The sequence below is a fragment of the Heloderma suspectum genome, chromosome 4 (genome assembly GCF_057233095.1).
Source record: "Heloderma suspectum isolate Gila_16-S chromosome 4, 16-S_ref, whole genome shotgun sequence".
NCBI lineage: Eukaryota > Metazoa > Chordata > Lepidosauria > Squamata > Helodermatidae > Heloderma > Heloderma suspectum.
Window position 1 is genome coordinate 118,644,580 of NC_139461.1, and position 20,506 is coordinate 118,665,085.

The 20,506-nt window shown below is 45.9% G+C and overlaps 1 protein-coding gene across 1 annotated transcript in view; it reads right to left on the reverse strand.

The window, feature by feature from the left end:
• The window catches only part of LOC146347366 (glutamate decarboxylase 1-like), a 51,674-nt gene extending 31,519 nt beyond the window's left edge, over positions 1 to 20,155 (reverse strand). The window contains exons 1-2 of the mRNA XM_084848133.1: positions 20,023 to 20,155; positions 3,389 to 3,523 (exon numbers count right to left, since the gene is read on the reverse strand). Coding sequence (XP_084704259.1) covers positions 3,389 to 3,523; positions 20,023 to 20,077 — 190 coding nt within the window. The 5' untranslated portion in view covers positions 20,078 to 20,155. The remainder of the gene's footprint in view (positions 1 to 3,388; positions 3,524 to 20,022) is intronic.
• Between the last annotated feature and the right edge of the window lie 351 nt (positions 20,156 to 20,506).

Below are 20,506 nucleotides of genomic sequence, written 5' to 3' on the forward strand. Positions count from 1 at the left end.
GGACTGTATGTTTTTAATGTATTGTACACCACTTAGAGAACCTTGGTTATTGGGCAGCTTAAAAGTACATTAAATGAATGACTAAATAAATGAATAACATCATAAAAATCATTTCAAGACTAGTTTTTGTACTGAAAAGGGTTATTTCTGGTTTTCTACACAAGGGCTCTGAAATTAAAAGCCTTGTGCCATTTTCCTAAAAGTCATAAGTGAGCCATCTTAGGCCCAAAGCATGCCTGAGTACACTTTAGACCTAAAGTATACATCACTTTATTTAAGGGTAAATGCGGGGGTTCTTCCAATATGGGTTGGGATGCTACCATGGTGGGTAGGGGGTGGTTAACTCTATCGTCTTGGCTGCTGTCCCAATCTGGATCAGCCCCTTGCTCCACAGGTATGCAATTTGGATTGCCAAGTATTGAACCATTCAAGAAAATGTATCACTATTTGGCAATATAAATTGCCGGCGCAGGTAACCTAATCTGGATTGGGACTGCAATGGGGGAGGGAAGAGTTCAAGCCCCTCCACACTAGGGTCCCAATCTGGATCAGGACCCCTATGCTGACTCTAGATTAAAAACAGGAAAAAGATGTCGCTGCTTCCTACATCTTTAAAGTAACATGTGTTTTGTCCCTTACGCAAAGTTCCATAGAGTGGAACTGTAGAGTTCCAGAGAGTCACGCTACACATTGCATTAGTTACATATAACAGAACACTCTGCTCTTCAGCACATCTACCTGAGCCCTCTTTCTAACCCCAGCATTAACAGTGCATGACCCTAGTCTGGATCAGGAACACCACACAAGGGGAGGGGAGGCTGAAACCTTCCCCAACAGCTGTTTACCTGCCAAAATACCACACTGCACAGGGATTTTAAAAAGAAGAAAAATCCTGCAGTGGTGACAATAGAGCCTTTTTTTCACTCCACCTGAGGGAGGTGTTGGGAAGTAAACTGCTGCTGGGGAAGGTTTCATCCTTCCTCCTGATGCACAGTGGTCCCAATTCAACTCAGGGCCATGTGCATTTACCCTAGAGTAAAAAGAGAGGGCTCAGCTACATAATTAACATAATATGCAGTTTGACCCAGAGTGATGGCCACAAGTGAGAACATCTTTTTGCCTGTAGTTAGCAACTTCACTTCCAAACACTGGGGAACCTGAAGGAGGGCGTCACCCTTTGACCTGAGTACACAGAAGGGTATACAGAGAAAAGCAATGTACCAAATATCTCATCATAAACAAGAGCCCAGGTTTTTTGTTTCTCCTCTCCTCTCTTCTGTAATCTGTCGGCTGCTTCAAATATTTGCTCCCAGAAGAACCACATGGGCACACAAGTGCTTTACCTCTCCACTTTCTGCGTTTCCACTGTCATGTCCAACATGTAGGGGTGTACGAAACCCCACTTACCTGGCTCCGCTGGGGTCCGCAGTTGGGGGGAGGCGATCTGTTCCTCCCCCGCGGAATCCTGCCCAGCCGGCTCCGCTCCACGGCCAGTCCGCAGAGCTGCTGGCCGAGCCAACCCACAGCGGGGCCTCCAGCCGCTGTCAGGCTGCTAGGGATACAAATGGCATCCTCTACGCCATTTGCGTCCCTGCTTTAGCTGTGATAGGCTATGTAAATACTTACGTAGCCTATCACGGCTAAAGCGGGGATGCAAATGGCGTAGGGAACGCTATTTGCGTCCCCGCTTTTGCCATGATAGGCTACGTAAGTATTTACGTAGCCTATCATGGCAAAAGGCAGCTACGCAAATGGTGGCGGCTATCGTGGCCGCCATTTGCATGGCTGCCTTTTGCCGTTATAGGCTACGTAAGTATTTCGTAGCCTATCACGGCCTCCGCAGGGATGCAAATAGCGTCCGTGGCATCACGGCATTCCTGGGGAGGCAAATGGCAGCCGCCGATGTGGCCACCATTCAAGGAGCACCCACTGGCGAATGGCACCAGGTAGGCTCCATTTCGTGTGCATTTCGTGGTGTGGAGGGGTGGGGGGGCTTTGCTCCACCATGGATTCCGGGGGGCCGAATGCGCTGGCATTCGGCCTCACTGGGATCCGTGGCGGAATTCTCCGCCACCCCTACATCCTGCTATGGCTGCATCAGGCTCACCACTAGGGCAAACTAAGGTGGAATACAAAGGCAAGTCAACCAATAGGCAATGGTCAAGCACAGAAATATCAGTCCAACAAAAGTGAAGTTCCAGGCAGGAGTAGTCAGTAAATAAGCAATGGCCAACAGCAAAGTTTTACCAAGCAAGAGGTAGAGCTCCAAGAGAAAGGTCTGAGGAGCAGCCAAGGTCCAAACACAAACAGTCAGATACAAAATGCAGTCCGAGAAGCACAGTCAACTCATAGAGCACGATCAAAAGTGTAGTGTACTACAACAAATAAAAAGATGCTGTTAATGAGCAGCAAGTAAACTCTCACTGAAAGATACACTGGAGCTTCCAGAGTTCTACCCAGCACTCAGCTGCAGCACATTTAGAGACTTGTGAAATAAGTCCTCCTCATGAGGAGGACTTTTTTCTTGAGGAGTCCTCTTCAGCAGGTGGGCACTCCTTCACATGGCCACCATTCTAGACTAGGGATGTACGAAAGTCACTTACCTTTTCAAAGGGTGACATTCGCGGTGGGGGGGAGGCACTCCGTCCCTCCCCCTGAAATTCTCTCCGGCTAGCTCTGCTCCACGGAGATTCTGTAGAGCTGCCAGCCGGGGCCGCCCACAGCCGGACATCCAGCTGCTGGGCAGCCTGCAGGGACGTAAATGGCGGCTGCCGTAGCTGCCACCATTTGCGTTCCTGTATTTTGCCATGATAGGCTACGTAAATATAGGCTACATAAAGTAGGCTATCACAGCCAAAAAAAAAAAAAAAAGGAACGCAAATGGCGGCTGCCATAGCTGTTGCCATTTCTGTTCCCTTTCTTTTGCCGTAATAGGCTACGTAAATAATTATGCAGCCTCTCACGGCTTCCGCAGGGACGCAAATGGCGTCCCTGCGTTAGCCGTGATAGGCTACATAAGTATTTACGTAGCCTATCACGGCTATAGTGATGAAGCGGCCACCATTCGCAAGTCAGCGCAAATGGCAGCAGGTAGGTGTCCTGTTTCGTGCGCCTTTCGTGGGGGGGGGCGGGGGGACTTCATTCCACCACAGATTTTGGGGGGCCGAATGCACTGGCATTGGGCCTTACCGAGATCCGTGGCAGAATTCTCTGACATCCCTACCAACATGGAGGTCACGGGCGGGAGGATTCACAAGCTGTACAAACTGGTTTCCACGTCTTTACTTTCTACATGTGTATGCACACACACGCGCACGCGCGCGCACACACACACATGTATGTGTGTGTGTGTGAGTGAGAAAGAGAGAAAATAAAAGATTAACCTTACCTGACTCATAGACATTTGAAAAATTTGTTACAAAGTTCTCAATGGTAGTACTTTTTTCTCTCTCCTCACATTCTCCCTGAAAGCTAGAAAGATGTTTTTGTCTCCACTGCTGATGTTCAGTATGGTCCTGTTCATCTAGGGGAAGGAGCAAAAGAGTCATTAAAAAAAGTCAATATACAAATGATAAGCAGGTAGGGATGTACGAAAGTTACTTACCGTTTCGAAGATCTGCTTCACGGTGGGGGGGCACTCTGTCCCTCCCCCTGGAATCCTTAATGGGGGGGAGGCGCTCCATCCCTCCCCCCGGAGTCTTGCCCGGCCGGCTCCACTCCGCGGGGATTCCGCAGACCCGCCAGCCGGCTCTGCCAGCAGCTGGACATCCGGCCACTGGGTAGCAGGGACGCAAATGGCAGCTGCCGTAGCCGCTGCCATTTGCATCCATGTATTCAACTGTGATAGGCTACGTAAAGACTTACGTAGCCTATCATGACTGGGTTAAAAAACAAAAAACAAAAAAACGCGTACACAAATGGCGGCGGCTACGGCGGCCGCCATTTGCGTTCCTTATTTTTCACTGTCTTAGTCTACATAAATATTTATGTAGACTATTACGGCAAAAATAAATGGGAACGCAAATAGCATAGTGGGCGCTATTTGCGTTCCCTTTTGATTCGCCGTTTTAGCCTACGTAAATATTTACATAGGCTAAAACAGCGAATCAGAAAGGAACGCAAATAGCGCCTGCTACACTATTTGCGTTCCCCTTTATTTTCTCCGTAATACTCTACATAAATATTTATGTAGACTAAGACGGCAAAAAATCAGGAACACAAATGGCTGCTGCCGTAGCCACTGCAATTTGCATATGCGGTTTTATTTATTTTTTTAACCCAGATGTGATAGGCTACGTAAGTCTTTACGTAGCCTATCACATCTATGTAAAAAAAAAAAAGACCAGACTGCTAATGGAGGCGGCAGCAGCCAGTCGGAAGACCAGCCGCCGCCGCAGCCGCCGCTGGAGCCGCCGCTGTCCGGAACATCCGCCCCAGGTAAGTCTCGTCCTGGGGGGGATCTGCGGGGGGGTGGGGGGGCAGGCCATTCCGCCATGGATTTTGGGGGGCTGAATGCCAGTGCATTCGGCCTCACTGAAATCCGTGGCGGAATTCTCCGCCATCCCTAGAAGCAGGCCTGTTAAAAACAGCCATGCCAGAGAGGAGCTGCAACTCATTTGCTTACAGAACATGGCAGTAGATGCTGCAGCAGGCTCTTCACTTCCCAGTGAGAGACTGCCTTTGCAATTTCAATAATTAATGTGGGGCCAGAAACAAAACGTTGCAGTGTATCCCTATCCACCCTAAGAGAAATATTCCAGGGCCCCATCCATCTGGTGCTCGACTTGTCCATCGCATCTTTGGAGCTGTGCAGTTCATAGCTCTAGACAACCTGAAACAGGAGTCCTGTAGTGCTGGCGTGCATCTACACCTAGCTTTTACTCTGGGGCGGGTGCAAGTCGAGGTCCCTCAGCATAGACGATGCACTTGTCACTTCGCAGTCTTCTGTGGTTTCCGCCCGGAAAATGCAGATTTCCAAGGTGTCCTTTTCCTCTGAGTTTTTTGGCTGCTGCGGCTTCACCGTGGTGGGGTGCGCTATCTAACCATCCCTCGGGGTGACATCGCGGTTTGCGGAGGATGTGGGGTGGGCATTGAGTGTGACGCCTTTTTCTTCCTCCCCTCTCTTCCCTCACTCTCTTCCCTCACTCTCTTCCCTCTCTCTTCCCATCCTGACGGTGCTCAGCTGAGAAGGGCGCAGTTGTGTTGGGAGAGGGAAGCGGTGCTTCATCCTATGCAAGATGTGGCTGAGAGGAAGTGGGAGAAAGGGAGCTCTTTAATGAGCTTTCACCATGCACTGAAAACTTGGTTATTCAGGCAGGCGTTTGGGGTGGGTTAGGGTATTTTTAAATCATATTTTAATGTATAATTTTACTGTTTTAAATTGTACTGTTGCACATTGCCCAGAGTGGCCAGGTGACCAGCCAGATGGGCGATTAAGAAATTTAATAAATAAATAAATAAATAAATAAATAAATAATAGGTAGATAAATAAATAAATTTTCGAGAAGCATTAGCAAGGTTTATTTCTGATTGTGTTCTTTAAAATCTGTATTTCTATCTCTGTCTGTTTGTGTGTGATGAATTCATAGTGAACACTGTTTTTAAAAAGCCCAACACAATTCAGCATGGTGCGTGTAACAATAATCGCCGCTGAGAACAACTGCGCCCCTCTCTGCTGGTGCTCGGCAGAGAGGGGCTGTATTGGCCCCAAGAGCATAATCAAGTCACCTGTAGTGTTAGAGGGGCCTAGAGATCCACAATGCTTGCTTAAGTTCATTATGGGTGCAATTTCCTTGCTAGTAAGCCACTGAGCATGTGAAGATGAGTCAAAGGGCCAATAGTGCAGCCTAGCACATTCCATACTAATGAGTGAATCAAGATGTGCCTGCGAAGAAAAGTTTGCTTGTCTTAAAGCTGCAGGTGGCTGTGCTGAGAACCAAGCCCAGCTAGTCTATGCTGGGAATGAACGCTAGGGGGCGCTTGCTGCTCTCATGCTGCCTCGCTGCTAACATGTATGGTATAAAACCCATTGTACCCCATGGCTCTGGATTCAGAGAAGCTGTCTGATCCAACCATTCGGGACTCCTGTGTGCTGATGGTACTCAATAAAGTAGTACTTGTAAGTAAACCTGGATCTGATTTATCACTATCTTGGCACCTCTAAATTAAGAGTTCGAAATAGGGATGGGGGAGAATTTCTCCCCGAAACTTTGGGGGGCCGAGTGCCAACGTATTCTGCCCCCCGAAGTAGTTTTGAGGAGAAATTCTCCACACACCCCCGCACCCCGCACCCCCCCCGGGATGGGACTTACCTTTCACGAATGTCCCTCCCTGCGGCGGGTCCCGGCGGCGGTTCGTCAGGTCTTCGACAGGGACAGAGGCGGCAGCCGGTCTTTCGACCGGCTGCCGCCGCCGCCATTCCAATAAAAGAAAAAGAAAAAAAAACACCCCCGTGATAGGCTACGTGACGATTAACATAGCCTATCACAGCTAGATTTGCAAAGGCAGCCGTGATAGGCTACGTAAATCATCACGTAGCCTACCACAGGTGACTTAAAAAAAAAAAAGCGCGTACGGCTAATGGCGGCCCCCATAGGGAGCTGCCATTCGCATTCCTTATTTGGTCGCTGTAGTCTACGTAAAGATTACGTAGACTACGGCGAAAATAAGGGCAACGCTATTTGCGTTGCCCTTATTTTCACCGTAGTCTACGTAAAGATTTACATAGACTACAGCGACCAAATAAGGAACGCGAATGGCGGCTCCCTATGGGGGCCTCCATTTGCGTACGCGCTTTTTTTTTTTTTTAAGTCACCCGTGATAGGCTACATGATGATTAACATAGCCTATCATGGCTGACTTTGCAGATCTAGCCATGATAGGCTACGTAAATTGTCACGTAGCCTATCACGGGGGCGTTTTTTGTTTTTTTTTTAACTTTTTATTTCGCGGCCGGGCGAGGCGAAGCACCTCCTCCCCGGCCTGAATTTCAGCCGGGCGAGGTGGGAAGCCTCCCCCCCGGCCTGAATTTCAGCCGGGCGAGGAGGGAAGCCTCCTCCCCGGCCTGAACTTCGGGGGGAGCAACGAAGCACCTCCCCCCCACCGCGAAGCAAGCTGCGAGACCAGGTAAGTGACTTTCGTGCACCCCTAGTTCGAAACCTGCGGCTGGGGCAATACAGGGGCACAGTTCCAATGGGAGAGGGCCGCTGCCGAGAGCAACTGCACCCCTCTCTGCCAGCGCTCAGCAGAGAGGGATGCAGTTGCTCACAGCGGCAACAGTGCTCACCAGGCTCCTGTGCCGCACCAAACTGTGCAGTAACTCGCCCCATATATCTGGCTCGTTGAGCATCCACAGCACAGGAGCTGTACAGCTCCAATGATGCAATGGACAAGTCAAGCATCATGTAGATGGGGCCTTGTTCAGGCCTCTTGGGAAGGTGGCAGAGGAGAAGGGAGTTTCAGGACTAGGGACAGGACTCAGGGCATTTTTTTTTTCCTTCTCCGCTCTCCTTTCCTCAAGGCTTTATTTTGCTGTGCTATATAGAACTAGAGGGCTCCTAGCCCCAATTATTTTATAGATATATATGAGAGGGGATACACAATTTTGGAGATGGCAAAGGCAACTCCACAACCTTAATCCCTCCACCAGTTAAGCGGTCAGGGGCTTGAGCGATCCAGTTCTTCTGTCTTCCATTTTAGGGCATCCTGTCCTGCATGTTTAGACAGAAAAAAATTCCTACAATTGCTGGGAATTATAGGACTTTTTCTGTCTGAACATGCAGATGATTGCACCCTTAGTTTTGTTTTCAACTGACACACAAACATTTCCTGTTTCACACTACCCTCAGCCTTTAACTCCATTGGTAGACTCACACAAGCCCTAGGTGGCTGTTAGGCATTCTTGCTTTTGAAAAATAAGTCCTCCTTTCTCATAAGGTTTTAGGACATTCAGGCAAAAGACTCAAGTCATCACCCACCCTCTCACCTGTTACATGATCTCACCTTTTCGTTAGTGCTTTGTGTCTTTAAAAAGCCAAAGTGAATTCCAGTAAGCAGCTCCCCTGCCACCGCCACCATAAACACAGACATTCTTTGGCAAATACTGAACAGCAGAATACAATGCAATCTTGCTATTTTGTGGAATTAGTTATATAATTTTCTTTCTCTGAGAAACAAAAGCTGAGATGTAGTGTTCATAAAAGCAACAAGACCAGACCTAGCTTAGGGAACTTGTCATCCAAGCTTAGTCTTTTAAATATTCCCTTTACTTCCTTCTCTTCTCCCCCATTTCAAAAGGCCTTGGAGTTTTCCAGACCTAGCCAATTTTTCTCACCCCCACTGCATCAAGCCCATGGCTTTGTCTCACGTCCCAGCTCACTTTTCCTTCCTGTAGCATTCATTTAACCATCTACTTACTGTGCCTGACTAGGGACTTCACTTCTTGAATGCTCCCCATAGCTTTTGAGCAGTTCCTAAGTTGCAGCAGCTTTGTTCCTTCCTTACCAGGCAGCTCTCCCATCCATGCCTCCCTCAGTACTAGCCCCCTGTTCCCAAATAGTTTCCTGTTGGTTATAGGGGTTAGACTTCTGTTAAACACACAAAGCATAAGGCTTAAAGATAGAGTTCTATGATATGGTGGGGGAGAGAGATTGAAAATTATTTGCTAGAGACCCCTGTCCCCTGCCCAAGTGGTCCCTCTTCCTAGAGCGACAATTCTCAGAATACCTGTATTTGGTGGCCGTAATCACTAAAAACAGGTTTGAAACCAGTTTAAAGTTGTAATGTAGATTGCCCCAGAGAGAGAGAGAGAGAGAGTAACCATGTGTCCTCTTTTACAGAGGACAGTCCTCTGTTTGAACACCTGCCAGATGACTCCCTTCTATTTGATGGGATGTCCAGTTCAAGTAGAGTTTAAACCATCAGAAGGAAGAGCTGGGCCATGACGTTGCCCATGAACAGCCCCTGAGCAGCAGACTCAGAATGCATCATGCATGTCACCTAGTCGCAGTCTTCCACACTACCATGAAAAGCACTGTATTTCTATTTAAATTATAATCATAATGTCTAAATTTGCATCTATACCCATCAAATTAGCATGTGCTGTTTTGTTTTCTTTTTTTGGTGACGCATGTCCTCTCTTTTGGCAATTCATAAGCAGCCACTCTAGAGAGAGTATGTTTAACCCAAACCAGACTGGGTCAGGCTCTGTCTGAGCAGAAGTAAAGCACATGGAGAGAGGCTACTTAACCATTCCTCCATCAGCCCGTTCCCAACTCAAGATCGGCCACCCTCAAACTGCATTTTCACAGCAACTGAGTAAAAATGTAGGCTCCCTAGATCATCCCTGTATCTATTCCCATGCTGTGGTTGAAAGCACAGCATGGCGATTTTGAGGCAAAAGGCAACAGGAGGAGAAAGGGTTAAGCAGTCTCTCCACCCACCCTTCTTCTTCTTCTTCTTCTTCTTCTTCTTCTTCTTCTTCTTCTTCTTCTTCTTCTTCTTCTTCTTCCTCTTCTTCTTCTAAGATGCAGCCTGCCCCAGGCTGCTTTGAGTTTAAAAAGAAAAGAAAAAGCACAGGGGAAAAGAAAGGAACTCCATGCAATGTGTAATTTGCATTACAAAACAGCTAAGAGTTTGAGTGCCTTGACTATCTTTTGCCAACAAGAGAGCTGTGAAATACTGGTATTCCTAAATATTGGAAGAAAGGGGCTAGACAGAATGCTTACACACACACACACACACACACACAGTGATTTTTAATATTTTTATGTTAATTGCTTAGAGATGTTACTGCATTAAGTGGTATACAGGAATTACTAATAATAGCAAATTATAATAAAAATAGATCTACTCATCATGTCCGACATACTGTTAACAAATCAAAGGGTAGTATCCAGTGCTGCCTGCATGCTAGTGGGACCCACTAGCTCATTCCAGAAGGGAGCACAGAAGGGAGCTCTGCTGACCTGTCCCGTTCCGGAAACAAACATTATGCTAGGGATGTATGAAACAACTTACCTGTATCGTTTTGTGACATCCGCGGTGGGGGGAGGGTGCTCCGTCCCTCCCCACAAAATCCTCGCCGGCCGGCTCCGCTCTGCAGCGACTCTGTGGATCCGCCTGCCGGGGCCACCCGCAGTGACATCAAGACACTACTGGGCTGCACAGGGCCGTAAATGGCGGCCGCCGTAGCTGCCGCCATTTGTGTCCCTTTTTTTCACCTTGATAGGCTATGTAAATATTTACGCAGCCTATCACGGCAAAAAAAAGGGAACGCAAATGGCGGCAGCTACGGTGGCCGCCATTTGCGTTCCCTTTTTTTTCCTGTGATGGGCTACGTAAATATTTATGTAGCCTATCACGGCCTCCTCAGGGATGCAAATGGGAAAAATTTCCCCTATCACGGGAAAAATCGTGAAGCGAATGGCGGCCGCAGATGCAGCCGCCATTCACAACACAGCGCAAACGGCACCAAGTAGGTGCTCCGTTTTGCACATCTTTTGTGGGCTGGGGGGGCGGGGGGGCTTTGTTCCACCATGGATTTCAGGGGGCTGAATGCACCGGCATTCGGCCTCACTGAGATCCGTGGCGGAATTCTCCGCCATCCCTAATTTCTGCTCATTTCTGGTGTTGCTTTAAGTCTTCCTGTTGCACTAGCAGTGGGTCCCATGGCCATAACAGAATGTACAGAGGCTCAGGAGCAGAACTGGATACTGCCCAGCTGCCAGATACAGCATTTATAGAACTAGTCCTATTCACATGCATCCCACACATGCAGTAAAAGTCTGGAGGGACTGCCCCCCCCACACAATATTGCTTTGTGCTCCCCCTCCCGCCTGTTTCACAGGAATCTGATCTTGTGGAGTGCCTATGTGTGTACAACCAAAATGGGTAGGTGTGCCTTTGGGAGTGAATAAAAGATTTGTGAATCACCCTTTTGATGCTTCTGTACTAAAGGAAGCATCACACTTCGATCTGGTCTAGCTTATTTGTCTCTTCTTCAATTAAGATATTACTTCCATCTCTCTCTGTCCCTTCAATAACATGCATTTATTCATATTTAACTTGTAATTCTGCATACTCAGGTTCCTTTTTTATAGCTACCATGATACTGAGGAATTCATGTTGAGGGGTTATCTGGATCTTTCTTGTTTTCTGGCAGAGACAGAAGGATACTTTCTACGCTAGGATCGCTAAGACAATCAACAGAGTAATTCCTAGTATACCTATTAAGATTTTGGCCAGCAGATGTTTCAGTGCTATTCTAATATTTGGGAGAAGGTCATCTAGCCAATTAAACCATCCTCTTACTTGGTCAGGATTTACTTGGTGTAAAACATGTACAGCCTCTTATTTTTTCCAAATCTGTTTCTATTTTACTGTCATGATTGACATAGAAACAGCAAGATTGGTTAATTACAGCACATACTCCTCTTTGCTGAGCCAACGTCATGTCTAGACCCATTCTATTTTGTAAGACTACATCACTTTAATTATTTTATTTCAACTTTCAGCTCTCTAATAGCATCCATTTTTATTTCTATGGATACATTCAGAAGGCTTGTTCTAAATCATATATTCTCTAAGCTGGAAACATGCAAAGGTGTAAAACCCTGCAGAGGATTTTCTATTGTGGCAGTATCTCGTTTACCTCGGACCTTATGGGCAAAGCTTCTTAAATTAGTAATGCCTTCATAAGTCAACTGTTTATGTACTGCAAAATGAGGCATTGTATAAGCAAGGGTACACCTTCTTTACTAATTAGGAGGAAGGGCTTTGTACACTTTTGTCTCACATTGAAAATAAAGGCCTTTCTTATTCAGTAAAAGGGTCAAAGCATTTCCTTTTGTTCAAAACTTACTACCATTCGGATGTTTACTGGTTTCTTGAGTATCTCTTTCTCAAGTGTAATAGTGACTTGCAAACTGGGGAATATTTTAATTTTTAGTAGATGTAGCATGTAACTTAGTTTTTGTGTGTGTTTTTATTAGGGATGTACGAAAGTCACTTACCTTTTCGTGGATGTGATTCACGGGGGGGGAGGTGCTCTGTCCCTCCCCCTGGAATCCTCAGTGGGGGGGAAGCGATCCGGTCCTCCCCCCTGGAATCCTGCCCAGCTGGCTCCGCTCCGCGGCGGCTCCACGGAGCAGCCGGCCAGGGCCGTCCACAGCCAGAGTTCCAGCCGTGGACGGGCTGCTGCGGATGCAAATGGCGGCCGCCATAGCGGGCACCATTTGCATCCAGCCAGGCTGCCGTGATAGGCTACGTAAGTATTTACGTAGCCTATCACAGCAGCCCCCCCCCAAAAAAAACAGCATACGCAAATGGCGGCGGCTACTGCAGCCGCCATTTGCGTTCCCTATTTTTCGCCGTTTTATCCTACGTAAATATTTACATAGGCTATTACGGCAGAAAAAAAGGGAACGCAAATAGCATAGTGGGCGCCATTCGCATTCCTTTTTTTTCCTGCCATTTTAGCCTACGTAAATATTTATGTAAGCTATTACAGCAAAAAAAAGGAACGCAAATAGCTCCCACTACGCTATTTGCATTCCCCTTTTTTTTTCGCCGCAATAGCTAACGTAAATATTTATGTAGGCTAAACAGCAAAAAAAAGGGAACTCAAATGGAGGCCTCCATAGCCGCCACCATTTGCGTATGCTGTTTGTTTGGGGGGGGGTAGCTTGCCATGATAGGCTACGTAAATACTTACGTAGCCTATCACAGCAAACAGCAGATGCAAATGGCAGCCGTGGCAGCCAGTCGAAAGACCAGCTGCCGCCACCGCCGCCGGAGCCGTCACTGCCGCCGGAGGAACATCTGGCCCAGGTAAGCTTTGTCCCAGGGGGGAATCCGCGGGGGGGTGGGAGGCTGTTCCGCCACAGGTTTCGGGGGGCCAAATGTCAATGCATTCAGCCTCACTGAAATCCATGGCAGAATTCTCCGCCATCCCTAGTTTTCCTTATACCCACACAAAATAGATGTGTGTTTGCTACTGCTATTAAAAGAGCTGCCAGCTGAAGCAGTAAGGGATAGATCAGGAAGAGAGAGAGGGAGGGAGGGAGATAGTGTACCCAGCGAGCATAAAATGCATTTATGGCTGCATTTATCTTAAATGAAGGCCTTTACGGCCTCAAATCGCATCCCGGATGCCATTTGCGTCCGCAGGCAGTAGTCCCCTTCAGCCAGCGATACAACATGGCAGCTGTATCGCTGGCACTTCGGAGCTGGCCAGTGGGGAGCATCCGGCTGGTGAGGATTCCTCCTGGAGGCGCAGGTAGGAGATTTGATCCTCCGTGGACTTCTGGGGGCCGAATTCAATAGAATCCGGACTCATTGGGGTCTGTGGAGGATTTCTCCAACATCCCTACATTATGTTGGCTTTATAATTACTTCTCCAGAACTTGGCTTAGTGTGGGAAACAAAATGAGACATGCCAAACCTGATATTTGTATTGTTCCATTTGATTTTTTGCTGAAGTGTTTTCCATGGAAAAGAAATAACATTACAACGTAATTACTTGACGTTATCCACTAAAAGCAGATACCTCCAAAGATATTTGCATATCTGCCACAAAATTGCATCTGCTACAAATGGAAGTCTATATTATATGTGCCAATCCACAGGTTTAACCAGTGGTTTTTGTGTATTTTATGGCATATATTGCAATTTGGATTTCTCATTAAAATATATAGTATTGAAAATGCAAATCTATTCTCATTTTGCACAGAATCTAGTTTTGTACATTTATATTAAAAGAAAGCACAAGAGTTGGAAAGTGACTCACTTATGCAAAATGACAGTGAAGTAATTACAATGATATAATCCTTTCCAATGTTAAATTCCTTTTAAAACTCCTTTTAAACACTTGCCAAAAACTTGCTAATGGGAATGGTGAGCATTGGAGGGAAAGCAAGGGAAATGTATGTGTTTTTATGTCTTTTATTGCTGTAAGCCACCTTGGGAGGGCTTCTGCCCTGAAGGGAGGCCAAGAAATGTTTTAAATAATTAATAAATAAATAAATAAATAAATAAATGAATGTGACGTGACAAATCAGTCCTGTCACTGGCCAGTTTCACTACTTGCAGTTGTATGACTTCAATGCTATCTTCCATATTCCATTGTCATATTTTCATATTTCTATGAGAATATATATTCATTATAAATTTATATTTATATTCATATTTATAGCACATTTGAATGCGCTGGTACTTTGAATTAAGGGTGTATGAATCAGTTCATATCCGGTTTATATCATTTTCACATGGACTCAACCTGTTCTGTACAATTTAAGCAATTCTGTAAAATTTAAGCAATTCTGTTCTATACAGTTTAAGCAATTCTGTTCTGTACAATTTAAGTCTCCAATGCCCATGAACAACTTCTTGATGCCTGACAGGCTCTCTGCCTCTCCTGGTATTTATGTTATTTCTTAAGATTTTTTTTAAATATTATTTTTCACTGGGAGGATGGCCTGGTGTAAAGCGAATAGCTGCCCTCCAGCATCATTTTATTGGGGTTCAAAACATCAGTTCTGTGTTTTGAAGGTCAGACCCTACCACTGCTTCTTAAGCAAAGTACTTTTCTTGCCATCTTATCAGTTTGCTTTCTGGGATGGAAAAGGAGTGTTTTTTGACTGGCCATGCCCAACATAGCAGCCATTTTATGAACGGGCAAGCCCCACCTCCATGGCAGCCATTTTGTAAGAGCAACACTTTCTCAAATTCCAAATGTACTCACCTGTATTGGCCCCAGGAGCATAGCCAAGTCATTTGTAGTGTTGGAGGGGCCTAGAGATCCATAATGCTTGCTTAAGTTCATTATTGGTGCAATTCCCTTGCTAGTAAGCCTCTGAGCATGTGAAGATGATTCAAAGGGCCGATAACAGCCTTCTCAGCACATTCCTTACTAATGAGTAGAAAGCCTTTTCAGGCTGTGCCTGAGAAGTAGGGGTGTACGGATTCCCCACTGTCTGTTCTGGTGGGGAATCCATGGGGAGGGAGGTGATCCATTCCTCCCCCCGGAATCCTCCAGAGCGGCTCCACTCCACTCGAATGCCGGGGGGGGGGGACTGGCTTGGAGGTGCTTACCTCCCCTCCTGCCAGCCACAGCTGTTCCCCTCCTCCCTGTCCCTGCTGATTGCCATGTCTTTAAAAAAAAAAAGAAAAGAAAAGGCTTTCAGCAGGATGTGCCCATAGACTTATATGCGAAATAGAGCCATGAATCTTGCATATAAGCCTATGGACACATAGACTTAGATGCAAGATTCATGAGTCTATTTGCATATACGTCTATGGGCACATCCTGCTGATGGCCTTTTTTTTTTTTTTAAAGACATGGCAGGGACAGGGAGGAGGCGAACGGCTCTGCCTGGCAAGAAGCAGCCGAGTGCCGTTCTGCCTCCAGTCCTCCTGGAGCGGAGGTAAGTAGTCCCGATCTGCTGCGGATTCCTGAGGCCAGATTCCAAAGAATCCAGCCTCATTTGAATCCGCAGTGGATTTCTCTGACATCCCTACTGAGAAGTGAAGCTTGTTTACAAGTGGCTGTGCTTGAGAACCAAGCACTTCTAGCCTATGCTGGGAATGAATGCTAGGGGTGCTTGCTAGTGTTGCGCTGCCTCATTGCTAACATGTATGGTATAAAACCCATTTGACCCAACAGCTCATGGTTCAGAGAAGCAGCCTGATCCAACCATTGGGTATGCCTGTGTGCTGTAAGTTACCCAATAAAGTACTCCTTGTAAGTAAACCTTTGAATCTGATCTATCACTATCTTAGCACTTCTAACCTAAGAGTTCACTGCCCACTGCAGGGGCGATACACCACCAACCCTCAAATGTTGGGGAGGGTTGGTCGAGTGTTTGATTTGGACTAGGGAGACCTGGCTTCAAATCCCTTCTCACCCACAAAGCTTGCTAGGTTTTCTTAATCAGGGAGATCTTGAGCCAGGCACTACCTCTCAACCTAACTTACCTCAGAGGATTCTTGTGAGAATAAACAATGGAGGGACAAAGTACATTGTCTTGAGCTCTTTGGAGGAAGGATGGAAGAAAAATGTAAGAAATGAGTACATCTTGAGAATGAATCTAAGGGCCAGTCCACACTTCATGATGGGTTGCTGGGATGTGTGCCTGGTGCAAGCTGCTTCCATTTCCTGTAAACAACCTCCAATTAGCCTAGTCAGAGGTTGTTGGTACAACAGGCAAAGCCAGACTGATGGACTGTTTAGGGGCTAAACAACCCACTGGTTAACCCATGATTTTTAGTTGGGTAAACCACTGGGTTGTTTAGCCCCTAAACAACCCATTGGTCCAGGTTCACACATCATGCTCATAATCTCCGATTGGGCTGATCAGAGGTTGTTTACAGAAACTGGAAGCAGTTCACATGTGGTCCATGTCCCATCGAATCATGAGTTAAATAACCCACAATTTCTTGTCATGATGTGTCAACCAGGTCAACAAGTCCCAACAAAGTGAGTCATCCCAGTCCTCAGCAGTGTGGAAACTGGGTGTAGTGTTATAACAGCTCAGCACAACACCCACAGGGGGTGCATAAAAAGCAACTAATTTCAATAGGGTAGCGAGGCAGTTATTCCCAGAGATCGAAAGACCAACAAGCTTGCAGGCCAGATTAGTTTTTGGAGGGGCTCCCTCTCTTTGGAATCATTTGAGGGACACAGAAGATCTCCACACCGTAATCTGTACCATAGAGAAACAGCCAACAATGATCCCTCTGCTCCTCTCATGGTGCACCTTTTTTGATATATACCTGCATAAGCAAAAGGCAGAAAGGAACTAAGCAGCTACTAATAGGAAGTATGGAAACCTGACATTGTACGTACATATCCTTTCCTGGCTACAGAATGTTTGCTTGAATAATAAACAAACAAAGCTCTTGCAGATGGTTAGAAAGTTTGGGTTCAACATTAGGATGGAACTGCACAACTGTAGAAGACATGTGCAGTCCCAAGAAAGACATTCAGTGTGCCTTAGCCAACCACTCCAATTTACTGCCAGTACCCTTAGACAAACATCTCCAACAGATCTTACAGGTTTCCTGGGCAAATACAGGAAGAGTATTGTTACACCCTTGCAACCAGTTCACCAACTGGTGACAAATCGAGGGCTGCAAGCTTTACCCAGAGTTTTTCTTTCCTTAGAATGAAGAACTTACAATGTCCTTGCAATTAGGCATGGGCAGTCACCCTCCTGTCTGGGTTCTCTGGGTGCCCACCCAGTCCCTGCCCCCACTTTCACACACTCAGACCCATGCTCAAGTTCCCTGCTGCTCACCAAGCTGCCGGCACTCACCCGGAGAGCCTCATTGAGCTCTGTGATCACCATTTTTTGAAAAATAAAATGGCAATCGCGAAAATGTGCATATTTGTGTATACGCAAAATGAGGCTGTAAATCACCCATATACACAAGATTAGAGGCATTTGCTTGCCTGTAATCTTGCGTATATGGGCCATTCAAGTCCCCATTTTGCATATATGCAAATCTGAGCATTTTCGCAAATGTGCAGATTTGTGTATATGCAAAATGGAGCCATGAATGGCTCATATACGCAAGATTACAGCCAAGCAAACACCCGTAATCTTGTGTATATGGGCTATTCACAGCCCCATTTGTGTATATGGAAATATGTGCATTTTTGCAATCACCTTTTTTATTAAAAAATGGTGATCGAGGAGCACGATGCCACCATGCATGCGGGCGGCTCGGCAAGCACAGGCAGGAGGTGAGCGGGGATAGGGGCTCAGTGAGTGTGACTCAGGGGCACGGGCGGGTGGGTTCCGCTAGATTCTTGGACAGAATTGGGCACCAGTGCCATCCTTACTTGCAATATATGGTTTATTTACACACAAATACAGGTTGAGCATAGACTGGAATTCACAAATTTAGCATTCACACATAGATACTGCTCTCCCAGTCAGTTCAGGGACTCGTGTGCTTTGATGAGGCCTCCAGAGCTCCAACTTACTCTCTGACACTCTGATATTGTTGACCTCTCTGATATTGTGACCACACTTAGACTGCTGTGTGCACAGTTCTGGTCACCACACCTAAAAAAAGATATATTGTAGAGCTGGAAACAGTGCAGAGAAGGGCAACTAAAAGATCAAGGGACCGGAACGTCTCCCCTATGAGGGAAGGTTCCAACAGCTGGAATTGTTTAGCCTGGAAAAAGGAGGGTAAGGGGAGACATGATAGAGGTGTACAAAATTATGCATGGTGAGGAGAATGTGGATAGGGAGGCTTTTTTTCTCCCTGTGTCATAATACTAGAACGCAGGGTCATCCCATGAAGCTGATTGATGGGCGATTCAAGACATATAAAAGAAAGTACTTCTTCACACAGCACATAGTTAAACTATGGAATTTGCTACCACAGGATGTAGTGATGGCCACCAATTTGGGTGGCTTTAAAAGGGGGTTGGACAAATTCCTGGAGGAGAAGGCTGTCAATGGCTACTAGTCCTGATGGCTCTGTGCTACCTCCAGTATCAGAGGGAATATGCCTATGCACACCAGTTGCTGGGGAACATGGGGTGGGAGGGTGCTGTTGCACTTGTGTCCTGCTTGAGGGTTCCCAGTTGACAGCTAGTTGGCCACTGTGTGAACAGAATGATGGACTAGATGGACCCTTGGTCTGTTCCAGCATGGCTTTTCTTATGTTCTCATCTCTAAGTCTCTCCCAGCTACAACTAACTCAAACTTTTCCCTTTGTCCACATCCTACACAGGCGAAATTGGCACATTCATCAGGAATGGGAAAGGTGAGCCCATCCCCCAAAAACTCTCTTCCCCCAACAGAGTCCACCTATACAGTGCTCTCTGCCCATGTCAATAAAAAGGAAATGTACCTGGTCACTTTGCCAGAGCCATCAAGCCTTCACCAGCAGTCCTACCAGTTTCATTTCATTACGTCCTTGTCACAATCACAGTATCAAAAGGTTGGAATCATTTTCCAGATCATCCAGACCAACCCCAAATCTCATGGCGGTATATGGGGCCACAACTATTTAAGGTTCTAGAGACTAATACTCAGTGGAGGCTGGTGGCTCTGCTTTTGGTGCGGCTGCGAATCCATTCTGGGTTTCAGTCAGAACTGACCAGAACTCTAAAAGAGCTATCCAAGATGCTGAACTCTATCCTCAAAATAGGTTTGGCACCTTGGATAGCTCCTTTAGAGTTCTGGCTGGTTCTGACTGAAATAGATTCGCAGACCCACTGAAATTGAAGCCACCAGCTTGCACTGCTAATACTATTGCCCTGAATTGTGCCCAGAAGCATAACACATATTACTTTTTCAGATTTCTCACTGAATCTGAATACACAGCAAAAATGTAATATCTGAATTAGCTCCCAGAGGACACAACTTCTCACTTTCTTTACATCTGTACTACAATGCCACAACAGCTAGATCAGCAGAAAAAGAAAACCACCAGTGATTTCTTAGAAAGTGTTGCCTTAACTACTGAAAAACAATAGTGTGTTATTGAAGGGTGTGGGGAATTCTTGCAAGCAAGTACACATTTGGTGTGAGGACAGAGATAATATCATATGCCCAGTAAAATTTGGTTTTGCAATAAGTTACTGAAGAGACTCATTTGATATTGATACCTTCTGATTATTTGTATAATCTTTTCTTCAACTTTCAGGGAAGGAAGAAATTTTTTAAGACATAATTTCTTTCCTGGCACTTTTTAAAAGCCGCAAATTAATTGTATTAAGGAGCAGATCACTTTTGTTATATATCCTTAGGGAGCACTTTCTATACTTTTCTTCCCGTAATTAAAGAATTAAGGATTCTAATCCCAAATTTCCTGAATCTAATAGTTGTCACTGAAACACCTTGAAGGAGTTGCAACATTATAAATCTGTGCACACTGGAAGGACAAGAATGCTGTTTCAACCTTTCATTACCTATGAAACGCATCTAATGCAGATTACTCTTTTTAAAGGTCTCGAACAGCTAGATATGTTTTCTGATCATCTAGTGATATCTGTAGACTTACTTGTCGCGTGGGTAACCGCCTGGAAATCCATCTCTTTGTCTCTCTGAATTATCATACACCAGAGAAAAATATCCACAGTAGTAACAGAACAATTTTGCTTTTCGAGTGCATGTGCTGCTGAACTAATTTGTTTTATTATGTAGCACATAGTTTTATATTTGTTGAGTGCTCAGTGCCTCTGGGCGTTTCGGCTACTTATTAAGCAAGATGGGTGGAGACAAAGAATTCTGTTTTGTTTTGTGTGGGGTTTTCTTTTTAAAGTGATATTGCTGCTCTAAGGCTCTTAGGATTTTCTAACAGCTTGTTGACTCAGGTGCAGTAAAGCACCTTTCACATCCATTGTGTTCTATTAAGAATATGGCTTTCTATTGGAGAATATATGTCATTTTACAGAAATTGAATATGGCCATTTCCCTAGCTCATGTACTGTCACATAGGGAGCAATAGGTGTCATGGGTAAGGATACTTATCAATCCTGCCTGTG